Below are 14,099 nucleotides of genomic sequence, written 5' to 3' on the forward strand. Positions count from 1 at the left end.
TGTGATGGCTGTTAGATTACAAATATAAATTATTACCATAGAGGAGGCGCATTCTTGTCATGGCACATATCATGACGAGCACTGATATGCAGCAATCGTGTGTCTACTGGAAGCATCTCAGTGAATCCTGGAATTATCCTACTAGGAATGAAAATGCAACATATTAGCCATAGATCATTGGTAAAATAAACAATAAAGGCTTAGCCTGGATTTTAACAATCTGTTACGTACTTAGGGAGTATTTAATATGTGGGTAATTGATGCAGTAGACATTAAGGGATCATTCTGAGCCATTAAGATCAAGTGTATGTGTTGGTAGTGTGCTCTGGGAGGGTTTAATCAATGGAACTGAGCCTGCACATTAATTCCGCGCATCTTTTTTGTTTTCTTTTGTTTTGCACTTTTGTTGGGCACCAAAAAGAACTAATCACAACCCCTGAAAATTTCTAGAGACAAAAAATATGATGTGATTTTAAAAGAATCTTTTATGACGGTCAGTGAATGGCAACTTTCTTGAGCACAGTGAATGTGCTCTCAAAGTTCCCTCTTTTTAGACTTTCTCTCTGGTTTAGATGAATCAAGGTCCCAAGTGTTTTCTGTGTACAATGGACTGTTTAACTTTTTGTTTCCACTTAACATCAGCTTGTCCATGAAACCAAAACAAGTTAATGTTTCAGAAATAATAAGCAGAATTTAGCACCCAGATGTTCTTACTTATAGTACATTGTAGCATGTCCCTCAACCCCAAAACAATACCCCCAAACTCAACTTTCATCTTCTATTGAGAGCTAACTGGAAGTTTTCCAATAACTACTGTTGTGTTTATTGTAAGGAATAGTAGTAGTGTAATTTAAACACCTCACATTTTCATCTGTGAATGAGAGGCTCTTTCGTATATACCTTTTTTAAAAATATTCTTTCTTTTTCCCTTTCTTTTCCTAGCATCAAATCTCTGTGTAACAACAACTAAAAAATCTGATATTTTGTTTTTCTTTAAAATGTCACCAATTAAATTAAGATTGAGGTATATATCCAAACCACAGATTTCTTTTTAACTTTTCTTCATGATAAAATTGTTGAATTGGATAATGATTGAGCAGACATTAAACTACCAAAGAAAAATGATTGGCAGCAAAATACAAGTTCAGCCCTCTTGCACTGTTGGTGGGAATGCAAACTGGTGCAGCCGCTCTGGAAAACAGTGTGGAGGTTCCTCAAAAAATTAAAAATAGACCTACCCTATGACCCAGCAATAGCACTGCTAGGAATTTACCCAAGGGATACAGGAGTACTGATGCATAGGGGCACTTGTACCCCAATGTTTATAGCAGCACTCTCAACAATAGCCAAATTATGGAAAGAGCCTAAATGTCCATCAACTGATGAATGGAGAAAGAAATTGTGGTTTATATACACAATGGAGTACTACGTGGCAATGAGAAAGAACGAAATATGGCCCTTTGTAGCAACGTGGATGGAAGTGGAGAGTGTGATGCTAAGTGAAATAAGCCATACAGAGAAAGACAGATACCATATGTTTTCACTCTTATGTGGATCCTGAGAAACTTAACAGGAACCCATGGGGGAGGGGAAGGAAAAAAAAAAAGAGGTTAGAGTGGGAGAGAGCCAAAGCATAAGAGACTCTTAAAAACTGAGAACAGGGGCGCCTGGGTGGCGCAGTCGGTTAAGCGTCCGACTTCAGCCAGGTCACGATCTCGCGGTCCGTGAGTTCGAGCCCCGCGTCAGGCTCTGGGCTGATGGCTCGGAGCCTGGAGCCTGTTTCCGATTCTGTGTCTCCCTCTCTCTCTGACCCTCCCCCGTTCATGCTCTGTCTCTCTCTGTCCCAAAAATAAATAAAAAACGTTGAAAAAAAAAAACAAAAAAAAAACAAAAAAAACAAACAAACTGAGAACAAACTGAGGGTTGATGGGGGGTGGGAGGGAGGGGAGGGTGGGTGATGGGTATTGAAGAGGGCACCTTTTGGGATGAGCACTGGGTGTTGTATGGAAACCAATTTGACAATAAACTTCATATATTGAAAAAAAAATACAAGTTCCAGGAAGTTCCATTATCTGAAAGATTCTGAACTCTGACATTCTTTGTGCTGCCACGTGTCAGTTAAAATATTGGATTTATTACCATACCTTGTTTCTAGGTCCAGTGCCACCCGCTTCCGCTGGAGTCAGAGCTATTACACAGCCCAAGACGAGTGGGCTTTGGATAACATTTACATTGGGCAGCAGTGCCCAAGTATGTGCAGTGGGCATGGCTCATGTGACCACGGTATGTGCAGGTATGTATGCCACCAAGTGTGATTGTGTGCTTCTCAGGATTTGTGTTTAAGTGTCGTTTTGGGTTTTTTTGTTTTTGTTTTTGTTTTGTTTTTGAGAGAGCGTGAGTTGGGGAGGAGTAGAGAGAGAGGGGGACAGAGAATCCCAAGCAGGCTCCGTGCTGACAGCAGCAAGCCTGAGGGCTCGAACCCACGAACCATGAGATCATAACCTGAGCTGAAGTCAGACACTCAACCGACTGAGCCACCCAGGTGTCCCAGAATTTGTGTTTAGAGGGATACCATAGCAGTTGTCCTCAGAGTTGTATGGACAGACTAATAAATAATGAAATAGCCAAAAGAAAAGGATCCTCCTTTCTGTTCTTATTTCAAATGTAAAAGATGTTGTTACATTTGAAAAAGTTTTTTTTTAATGTTTATTTATTTTTGAGAGAGAGGAGAGACAGAATCTGAAGCAGGCTCCAGGCTCTGAGCTGTCAGCACAGAGCCCGACACGGGGCTCAAACTCATGAGCCGTGAGACCATGACCTGAGCTGAAGTTGGACGCTCAACTGATTGAGCCACTCAGGCGCCCCAAGCTGTTGTTACATTTAAGTAAAGTCTGAAGCCATATATTCTAAACTTCAAAATCTAACAAAAGACCAGGCCTCCTGGGTATAAATTTCAGAGTTTATTAATTAACCCCAAAGTCCTCTTTGGGAAACAAGAGCCTTGCTATTGTTTCCCTTTCCTTCCTCTGACACTCTTAAAGCACCTGTCAGACAGCTGCTACACGCTGTCTTATGTCACTTCGCGAGAAGCTCAAGGTTGTGGGCAGGGGGCCATGGTGATTATCGCTAATGAGGATGAGATAGGAACACACTTAAATACTCAAAGACTCTAAAAGAGATGTAATTTAATCAGAAAAGGGAGCTATAAAACGTGGCCAGAGCTACATGTTGGATGAACAGACAAATAATTTATATGTGACTTTGAAGACTACATGTGACTTTGAGGAAAATCCCACTCTTCTTCTCCCCAGCCACCAACACACACACACACACACACACACACACACACACACACACACACATCCTTCTTCATTACTGCTTGATGCCTCAGTTCTGTTATAACACTGTTTCTTTTAAGGATTCAGTCCTTTTGTTCTTGCTGTTCCGTGTCTGTTAAAACGTGAAGGTTGTCACTACCACATACACAGATTGACACTGGAGAAATATCTAGTGTGGATGCTAAGGTCTGAACAAAAGTGAGACATAGGAAATGCTGCAGGTGCGTGGCCTTGGCATTCACAGAGGAGACGGTGACTTGTTTGTTTGGCCTTCCTCTCTCATAGGTGTGACCAGGGGTACCAAGGCACCGAATGCCACCCAGAAGCGGCTCTTCCTTCCACGATTATGTCAGATTTTGAGAACCAGAATGGTTGGGAGTCTGACTGGCAAGAAGTTATTGGGGGAGAAGTTGTAAAACCAGAGCAAGGGTGTGGGGTCATCTCTTCTGGATCGTCTCTGTATTTCAGCAAGGTAAGAACTGGGGATAAAGGTATGACTAAGGTCTGGGAATGCATGATCAGGAAAATATGTGATTTATGGAGCAGTCTGAACTCAGAAGGTACAAACATGAGGTAGTTTTATTCCTCCCAGCCCACATTACTTGCTTTTAAATTCGTTTGTCAAATTCCTACCCCGTAAGTACATTTGGCAAACTCCTGCAGTTTTATGATTGTTTTTGGTTACTACAAATCCAGCTTAGGTCAATTTAAAATCCCTGCCCTTCTTTTACCGGATTTAAATCCAATCGCCTTCCTTTCCTGCTGTGCCAACCGGGCTTCTGTCTTGAGTGTCTTTGAATGGGGCAGGGACTTGGTGTCTTCGTGCCCCAGCATCAGAGGATGTGTGAGCGTGCGGCCCATGGGCAAGGGGTGAGCGGTGGTGGAGAAGGTGAAGCCTAGAGATTAAGAGCAGCAGCTGCCTGCTGCAGGCGGAATCTGCCGCTTGGCTGCTGTGTGACTTTGAGCAAATCCCATAACCTCTGTGTTACTCGGCTTCCTCATTTGTACAGTGGAACTAATAAGAGGATCCTACCTCATTAGTCTTCACACAGGGTAAGTGAGTTAGCACTTGCAAATCACGTACAACAACGCCCGACACAGAGCACTCGTACAAGGATTTGTGAAATTTGTCAATCTGTTAATCTCAAGAACATGATTGGAGGAAGGAGGGATAATGGTGAGGTTTGGGGACATGCACAGCCATCCATGTTGAACATTGAGTTTGGTGGCTGCTGGTGGCATCTGCTAATACAGGACTGTCTTAGTCAGTTCAGACCTACTATCATTAAAAATACCATAGATCGTGTGGCTTAAGTAGGAAACTTTTTTTTCTCAGTTCTGAAAGGTTTGTGAAGTCCCAGATGAAGGCACCAGCAGATTCAGTGTCTGATGAGGGCCTGCTTCCTGGTTTGTGAGATGGACATCTTCTCATTGTATCCTCACATGGTGGAGAGAGCACCAAGAGAAAAATCAGGCTGTCTTGTATCTCTCTTTTTTTTTGGTTTATGTTTTCATTTTTTAATGTTTATTCTTGACACAGAGATTCAAAAGAGTGTGTGAGCAGGTGGGGGTCAGAGAGAGAGGGAGACACAGAATCCAAAGCAGGCTCCAGGCTCTGAGCTGTCAGCACAGAGCCCGATGCGGGGCTCAAACCCACCAACCATGATATCATGACCTAAGCTGAAGTCTGATGCTCAACTGACTAAGCCACCCAGGCGCCCCTTGTGTCTCTTCTTATAAGGACACTAATACCATCATGAGGGCTCCACTCTCATAATCTAATAACCTGACAAAGGCCCACCATCCCTTTAGAGGTTAGGCTTTCAACATACGGATTTGGGGGCACATAAACATGAAGTCTACAATGGACACTGTGTAGAAGTTTTTCTTTCTTTTGAATGTTTTTTTTTTTTTTTTTGAGAGGGAGAGAGAGTGCGTGTGTGTGCACAAACAGGGGAGGGGCAGAGAGAGAGGGAGACAGAGGATCTGAAGCAGGCTCTGCACTGACAGCAGAGAGCCCAGTTAGGGGCTCGAACTCATGAACTGCGAGATCATGACCTGAACTGAAGTCAGACACTCAACCGACTGAGCCACCCAGGTGCCCCAGAAGTTTTTCTCGCAGTGTTTATCTTCACTAGTGGCAGCACCAGTTTGGGCAGACTAGTCAGTACACACCAACTGGGAACAAAGGTGTCCACTGGAATCTGTAAGACTGATTCTCTTGGAACATCCCCAACCCATGTTGCTTGGTCAGCAATGGGGAAGGGGGAACCACCTTCCTCTCCTCCCTTGCTACCGTCTAGGCAGGACATTACTTTCATTCTCCCTCCTCCGATTCGTCTCTTTATATAGTTCTCAAAAGGACTGGAGAGGGAGCAGGTCCACTTCTCCAACCTGAGCTACATGTCTAACCCTACTAATGAGCAGCTCCCTATAGAATGTGAGATGCTTAGGGGCACCAGGGTGGCTCAGTCAGTTGAGCGTCTGACTTCGGCTCGGGTCATGATCTTGCAGTGAGTTCGAGCCCTGCGTCGGGCTCTGTGCTGACAGCTCAGAGCCTGGAGCCTGCTTCGGATTCTGTGTCTCCCTCTCTCTCTGCCCCTCTCCCACTCATGCTCCATCTCTCTCTCTCTCTCTCTCTCTCTCTGTCAAAAATAAAAATAAACATTAAAAAAAAATTTAGAATGTGAGGTGCTTAAAACCACTTCTTTCCATTAAGAACTATAGCCACCAATTCTAGGACAACTAGAAATGTCCCAGTCTGCATCACAAATACACAGGTGTGGGTGATATACTGTAGGGCTAATATGTTGTGGAATCTGGGAAGAAATCCAAAATAAGTCAATTTATGCAAATGCAAAAATAGGTACAGGTTTTGTTTTGATGCAGGTGCAGAACAAAGAATCAGCCAGCAAACAAGATAGAGAATGATGGAAAATCAGGGATGGATTCCATTTAATGATATTTCCTATCCATTGACATTGAACATCCGCCGGGTATTATTATTAGAGATGATAGTCCACAAGCAACCAGTATACGTTGCATAGGTCTGGATACACTGTATAATTGCTCAGAAGTGGGAAGATAGTGTCTCCGTAAGCATCAATTTTAAAATAAGATTATGAATCCTTAACCAATATGTACCAAACATCCCAGTACACATGCGTGCGTACAGATATTTTATTTTTTTAATTTTTTTAACATTTGTTTTATTTTTGAGACAGAGAGAGAGACAGAGCATGAACGGGGGAGGGTCAGAGAGAGGGAGACACAGAATCTGAAACAGGCTCCAGGCTCTGAGCTGTCAGCACAGAGCCCGACGCGGGGCTCGAACTCACAGACCATGAGATCACGACCTGAGCTGAAGTCGGCCGCTTAACCGACTGAGCCACCCAGGCACCCCCATACACAGATATTTTAAACACAGAAAGATTATATATCAATATGTATGTACTTAATTCAAGGTGATCTCTATTGTCAGACTACCTGGATCTGTACCTAGGCTCCAAAACTCATTAGCTCATTCATCTTGCAGACTTCCACATCTTTCTGTACCTTAGTTTTCTCTATTGTAGAGCGGGATGTTGGGACCATTGGTGGGTTAATGAAGGTAAAGAATAAAGAGTCATGTGGGGCACATAGAAATCATTCAGTAAGTGTTAGCTGTCACAATTACATTTTATTAGAGTGTATTTAAAACTTATATAATTAGGGGCACCTGGGTGGCTCTCAGTCAGTTGAGTGTCTGACTTCAGCTCAGGTCATGATCTCATGGTTTGTGGGTTCGAGCCCCGCATCTGTGCCGATGGCTTGGAGCCTGGATCCTGCTTCAGATTCTGTATTTCTCTCTCTCTCTGCCTCTCCCCTGCTTGCACTTTGTCTCTCAAAAATAATAAACATTTAAAAAATTATGAAAAAAATTAAAAATTTGTATCATTAAATATTTCTATCTATATGCCCTGCCACTAACTTAAAACCAGCATTTCAAAAGTAAAATCATTCTCTTCCCTTCCCAATCCAGCCTTTTCCCTATATTTTTGTCAGAATATCTGAAGAGCATTTTTTTTCTTTTTTCTCTTATATCAGTAGATCTGTTTTGAATTCTAAGTGAGACAAACTAGCTTAAGCAAAAAAGGGGAAATTTGGTTCATGTAATCAGAACACAGGGAGGGCTTATATGAAGCTGGCCTCAGAGATACCTGGAACCAGAAACTCAAATGCCCACAGAACTCTCTCCTCTATTTTCAGGTCAGCTGTCATTATCAGAGTGGTGCCAGGACCACAGAGCTTTCTAAGCAGCTCTGTAGAAACATCTAGGGAAGGTTTCTGATTGGCCAGTCACAGTGCCTGGAGGAATGACATACTCTGATTGGCAGAGCCAGAGTCATGTGCTCACTGCTTTAGCACAGAGGTGGAATACACAATTTGGCAGCCCCTACCAGCCAAAGCAGTAACCCAAAGGAAAGGTTCCTTAGCCCTATTGCAAACCACCCTAAACCTAAAATGTGCTTCTATTTTGTCCCTCTTTGATCAATCAGGATGCTTTCCAGGACTGCTGCCCTAACTACACATCTTATTTTATTTTTTGAAACATCAGACTTCTGCTCCAAACAGAAATTTCTCCTCCCCATCCCAGGTTTCGATAATTTCCTTGTCTTTGTTTAATCTCCACTGCCTACCATCATGCCTTCTACTGTCTCTGTATCCCTATAAACCTTGTAAACGTCCTGCTCAAATCCTGCTTCTCCATGGAGCTTTGTGGCATGATGACTACACTGCTCTCTCCTTTCTTTGAATTCCTCCCTCACTTGCGTTCTATTCATAGATAGATCATAGTTTTATTTTTATTTTCATAGTACCCAGAAAGATGCTGAATCCTACTGACTGAGCTGAACTCTAGATAAGGTGTTTAACTCAGAAATGCATGCCATGAGCTAGGCATGTACAAATCAACAAGTACCTTGAGACTGAATAGATTATAGAATTGCTAGATGATCATATGACCAAGTGGGATTCAACAAGGAGTAGAATTTGGTCTGCTGCCCTAATTGTCATAATTGTCACTACACGTATTTGTGAACTCTCCTTCCAAGTTTGTTTTCCTATTGTGTATGGTGTTATTGGCACCCAATAATTCTTATTGAAAAGAAAGGAAGGAAGGAAGGAAGGAAGGAAGGAAGGAAGGAAGGAAGGAAGAAAGAAAGGGGAAAAGAAAGGAAGGAAGGAAGGAAGGAAGGAAGGAAGGAAGGAAGGAAGGAAGGAAGAAAGAAAAAGAAAGAGAAAGAGAGAGAGAAAGAAAGAAAAAGAAAATTAGAAAGCAGGAGGTTTTAAAGAAATGGTTGTTTTGGGGACACCTGGGTGGCTCAGTTAATTAAGCATCCTGCTCTTGATTTTGGCTCAGGTCATGATCTCACAATTGTGAGATCAAGCTCCATGTCAGGCTCAGTGTGAAGCAAGGAGCCTGCTTGGGATTCTCTCCCTCTCCCTGTCTATCTGCCCCTCTCTGGTCCTGCTCTTTCTCTTTCTCCCTCTCTCTCTCTCTCTCTCAAAATAAATAAATAAATTTAAGAAAAAAAGAAATGGTTGTTTTCAAATAAATATAGAAATATTTTTCTAGTAGCATTTTGACTAGAGAATATTTTAATGGGAGGCAAATGTAAAGTTTTATGAAATGTTTTAGAGGTTGTGTTATGAAGTCTCTAAATTCTGAAGACATTACCTTTAAAATGTTTTATTTTATCTAAACCCTTAAAGCAGTGAGCCATTTTAACCTAGAATGTTGGAAGGAAATTGGATGGTATTTTTACACTCCAAAAATGAGGAGATCCATAACCTATTACTTTAACACGCATGCGTGCGCACATTAGATGTGTATATCTCTACACTTACACACACATAAATACATTGATAATAGTAGAATAGAAAAACCGCAAAGCATGTTGTTACATCAGATTCTAAATTCTGACAAAAAGTTTGCCGTAAGCCATTTCCTTTTTCTTTTTTATCTCCCTTTAAAACAATGTTCAGCATTTCAGGTCACTGAACAAAAGAAAATGATCTGTGCTAATTCTCTAGGAAAAAACACCTTCAGTGCCAAACTAAGCATTTGTATGATATTTTCTACCATTTACAAAAATCTCACAAAATCCTTTCAAAACCTTTGTCGACCAACACCATAGTCTCCTGGAAAAAAAGCACTACTCTGTGAATTTCACAATAGACCAATCATTCCAATCAGCTAATTGTGATAATTGGATTTTTTATAATTCTCCTCACCTTAGATCTTTGTCCTTCTGGCTCATTTCCACATGCCAAATTTTTATAGAAGTTTTCTGGATTGGAATTAACTAGATAGGTTCTATAGTTTTTCTTCTAAAAATCATTCTTCCTGAAATGATCCTGAGGCATGAAAATTCTAGGCCAGATTATAATAACCTCTGAGGTGTTTCTCACTTACAATATCTCAAATCAACAAAAATAAAAGTTAAAAGCATACATAACACGTTGAAAATGCCTATTACTTTTAGGATTTTCTCAAATACGTACTTAAAATTGAGAATTCCAAAGAATAAGTTCTTGTCTCAGGATTAACTTCAGTTCTCATTTTGCTGCTCCCTCGTTTGTTTTGGAGTCTCTTAATTGGCTTTAGGTTTATCAGGAACAGTGTAGTGTTTTAATTATCCCCAAGTATTTCCCCTGTGACTTCTAATAACTGAAACCCTTTCTTAATTAACTTAGTGGATTAGAATCGGGTTTAAATTATAAGTCTGAGGGATGTTTTTCTCTATACTATGTATCCTATCTCAATTTTTCTTCCTGGCTTTTAACTGAACTCCTTGGGAGCTCTCCAAGACCAATTCAGTGCAGTCTATGGATTAGCTTTGGCGGTACCTCTGGGTGGAAGAATCTCATGGGCAAACCGTTTTTCAGTCCCATTAGTGCGAACCCATTTATGCAAAACAGGAATGACAACAAACCTTGTCAATTTGAGTCTAGTACTTCACCACATGACTGTGACATGTAGGGGACACACTGAGCAAAGGAAGCAGGTTGAGGATATTTTCAACATTTTTTGAGACACAAAGAGACCATTTCATGGTCACAAAATCTTACTGAAATGGTCCCTCCCACCCTCTCTGTTACCAAGAAAGAGACAGAGAGAGAGAGACTGACCAGGAGCCTCAGAGACTTGAGTACTCTTTCTTTTTGTCAAAAAGTTATTATTTTGCATGTTTCACTTTAATTCCCAGGGAGGAGGGGGGTCAGGGCCTATCTCTGGAGAGGATGTTCCCTCAGCAAGACATGCCATGTGCTAGGCAAATTACATGCAACATCTATTTCATCTAATTGTCACAGCACCCTATAAGGAAGGTATTATTACCCATATTGTTTCTTTGAGGAAAAGAAAAGCTCAGAAAGGTCACACAGCTAGTGAACAGCATGAATAATGGTCTAAAATTCCAACCCAATTCCAACTGATTTCAAAGTATATGGTCTTTCTTCTCCACTACTCTGCCTGGAAGAGATTTACAAAGCAAATACGTGGAGTGTTTTAATTAAAATTAATTTTGCTTTATTTTTAAAGACTTTCAAATACTCTTTGGTATAATTAGCAGTTCCCTAGGGTCTCATAACCAAGTCTGGGAATCAGTGATGCAGAGACTAATCAAATGTATTCAGGAACAGTTACCATAACCAGAGCAGAGAATTAAATGGCACAACTTGCTCCTCTCAACAGTATAACGGGAACAAAATCATCTCCACCTGATGCTAGGATGTGCATATGATCTTGAAACTGAAATGACAGAATGCCAAAGAGCCCCCAGATTATTGAATCTGTGGTTCTTCTGTCTTTTGGAAAGGCTGGGAAAAGGCAGCTGGTGAGCTGGGATCTGGACACCTCTTGGGTCGACTTTGTCCAGTTCTACATCCAGATTGGTGGAGAGAGCGCTGCGTGCAACAAACCCGACAGCAGAGAGGAAGGTGTCCTCCTTCAGTACAGCAACAATGGGGGCATCCAGTGGCACCTGCTGGCAGAAATGTACTTCTCAGACTTCAGCAAACCCAGGTAACCACCCCTGATGGCCTTCCACTGGTTTCCAGGAACAGTAAAGAGTTCAGTTTTCTTGAGCTGTTTCTCGAATGTTAACTATTGCAAACATAGACAGACTCATTAGATTCTGACATAAATGATAGCCCGGTATATAAAAATTTCATTTCATTTGTTTATGGACAAAAAGCACTCACTTTCGTGTTTGAATTTTTAAAGAATTTGGGGAAATTGTGACTAGAGGAAAAGACAACGGAACAGTTTTCCCAAAGAAACTGCATGATATAGGGATGTTCCAAGCTCACATTCCAGTTTGCAGGTTTTGTGAATGCACACACACACACACATTTATATACATATATAAAGAAGCATACATTTATATATTAACATCTGGATATGGATATAGGTGTTCATTGGTTAGATTTAACAGCAAGATGGATTTTATTAAAAGTTTTCAAGGGTGCCTGGGTGGTTAGGTTCTGACTTCGGCTCAGGTCATGATCTCATGGTTCGTGGGTTCAAGCCCCGTGTCAGGCTCTGTGCTGACAGCTCAGAGCCTGGAGCCTGCTTCAGATTTTGTGTCTCCCTCTCTCTGTGCCCCTCCCCGGCTCACACTGTGTCTCTCTCTCAAAAATAAATAAACATTAAAATTTTTTTTAAGTTTTCATATTAGCACCAGAGCTAGTCCTGGACAAAATATGAATGAATCTGTGGGGCTCAGATTTCTGAAATTTTTTACTGACCCATCCCTGTCTTGATTTTCATGCAAGGAGGAAATATATAATACCTTAGACAATAACTCTTAAGGAGTTTGGGAAAATGACTCGTGTTTAATACTAATCCCTATACCAGACAATCAATGTGTTTTTCTATATTTAAATTTAGTTATTTTACAATTACGTAGCATTTTGAAATTCTGTATTTATACTTTATATTTTATATGTGTCATTAAAATCTATTCAAGGATATCATTTTTAGAGTATTCCTCTTATAATCTCATGTTTGTACTTTAACAAAGAGACAGAATTTTTCTTTATATGTTGACCACCAACCCATTTGAAGTTTTAACATCCTATTTGGCATTTTACAACTGAACTTTGTTTTATTGAAGAAAAATATTATTGAAGACTCTGTAGGTTCAGTTCTTACAAATTAAATTATTTTAAACATACTGTATAACAGAGAGCTATTTTGTAGCTTGAAGATTTAGAAGTTTGTTCTTTTAAAACACTGAGTCACTTAAAGGTGACATAACTTTCCATAATATAACATAAGTACCCATGCAGATAGACCAACCAAAAGTACTTCTTCTGAGAGACACTGAGAGAATCTAAAACCAGAGAAGAGCCAGGGTGCCTGGGTGGCTCAGTCGGTTAAGTGTCCAACTTCAGCTCAGGGTTCCTGGGTTTAAGCCCCGTATCAGGCTCTATGCTGACAGCTCAGAGCCTGGAGCCTGCTTCAGATTCTGTCTCCCTCTCTCTCTGCCCCTCCACTGTTCATGCTCTGTCTCTGTCTCTCTGTCTCTCTTTCTCTCTCTCAAAAATAAATAAAACATTAAAAACATTTTTTTAATAAAAATAAAAAAATTAAACCAGAGAAAAGCCAACTTGGGTAAAATGAGAGACATAACATCCAGGGAGAATGTCAGGAATGGTGTGTGGGAAATGGGACCTGGTGAGATTTCCTCCGGTACAAGGAAGAGGGAATTCATAATGGTGCCAAACTAGCTGAAACAACAATTTAAAATAATGGAAATTACTTTTTCCAAATAATATCATTGGCAATCTGGAAATTATTCAGCATTCAGTAAAGTGACTAAAGTACTGTATAGACAAACAGAAGTTCAGTAGCTTTTTCAGATTTCATAAATATTCAGTTTTGATTTATGGGAATTTTTCTTTAGGACCAGACTGTTTCACCACATTATCAAAGAGTTCTATGACACTAAAAATGGTTGGAAAATTTTGAGTTGGAAGATATCAGAAAAAGACCCCGTTCATGGTGGCAAATACATAAATATAAGGACTAATTTTAACAAACAATACTAAGCATCTGTGTAAAGAAGACTACAAAATTTCCTTCAGAGATATAATAGAAGACAAATAAGTGGAAAATAATATAACATCTCTAGATAGTAAAACCAAAGATTGTGATATGCAGATACTTCTTAATTTATGTTTCATGCAATTCCAATCAAAATCTTAGTGGAGAGGCCCCTGGGTGGCTCAGTCGGTTAAGCGTCCGACTTCGGCTCAGGTCATGATCTTGCGGTTTGTGAGTTCAAGCCCCGCGTCGGGCTCTGTGCTGATGGCTCAGAGCCAGGAGCCTGTTTCAGATTCTGTCTCCCTCTCTCTCTCACCCTACCCCGTTCATGCTCTATCTCTCTCTGTCTCAAAAATAAATAAAGGTTAAAAAAAAAATTTTTTTTTAAATCTTAGTGGAATTTGGGGGTGGGGAAGGACTTTGTATCTAGACATATAAACTGGCAAAAATAGCTTAAACTGTTGGGGAAAAAAGAGGAATGCCCCACATGATATTAAAACACACTGTATAACCTAAGGTATTTGAATGGTGCATGGATAGACAGAAACAGTGAACCAAATAGATCACCCAGAAATTGGCTCAGATGTGTGTAAAATCTTGTATATTAAAAAATAAATAAAAGACACATCAACTATCAATGAGAAAGAAGTGGTTATTCAAACAAGCAG

At 40.6% G+C, this 14,099-nt stretch overlaps 1 protein-coding gene across 3 annotated transcripts in view; it reads left to right on the forward strand.

Moving 5' to 3' along the window:
- The window catches only part of RELN (reelin), a 525,148-nt gene that overhangs the window by 390,580 nt on the left and 120,469 nt on the right, over positions 1-14,099 (forward strand). For all 3 annotated transcript variants that reach the window (XM_019451245.2, XM_019451247.2, XM_053898155.1), the window contains exons 23-25: positions 2,156-2,293; positions 3,624-3,810; positions 11,201-11,406. In XM_019451245.2, coding sequence (XP_019306790.2) covers positions 2,156-2,293; positions 3,624-3,810; positions 11,201-11,406 — 531 coding nt within the window. The remainder of the gene's footprint in view (positions 1-2,155; positions 2,294-3,623; positions 3,811-11,200; positions 11,407-14,099) is intronic.

Source organism: Panthera pardus, unplaced genomic scaffold (genome assembly GCF_024362965.1).
Source record: "Panthera pardus isolate Hobbes unplaced genomic scaffold, ASM2436296v1 HiC_scaffold_8, whole genome shotgun sequence".
In the NCBI taxonomy this organism is placed as follows: domain Eukaryota; kingdom Metazoa; phylum Chordata; class Mammalia; order Carnivora; family Felidae; genus Panthera; species Panthera pardus.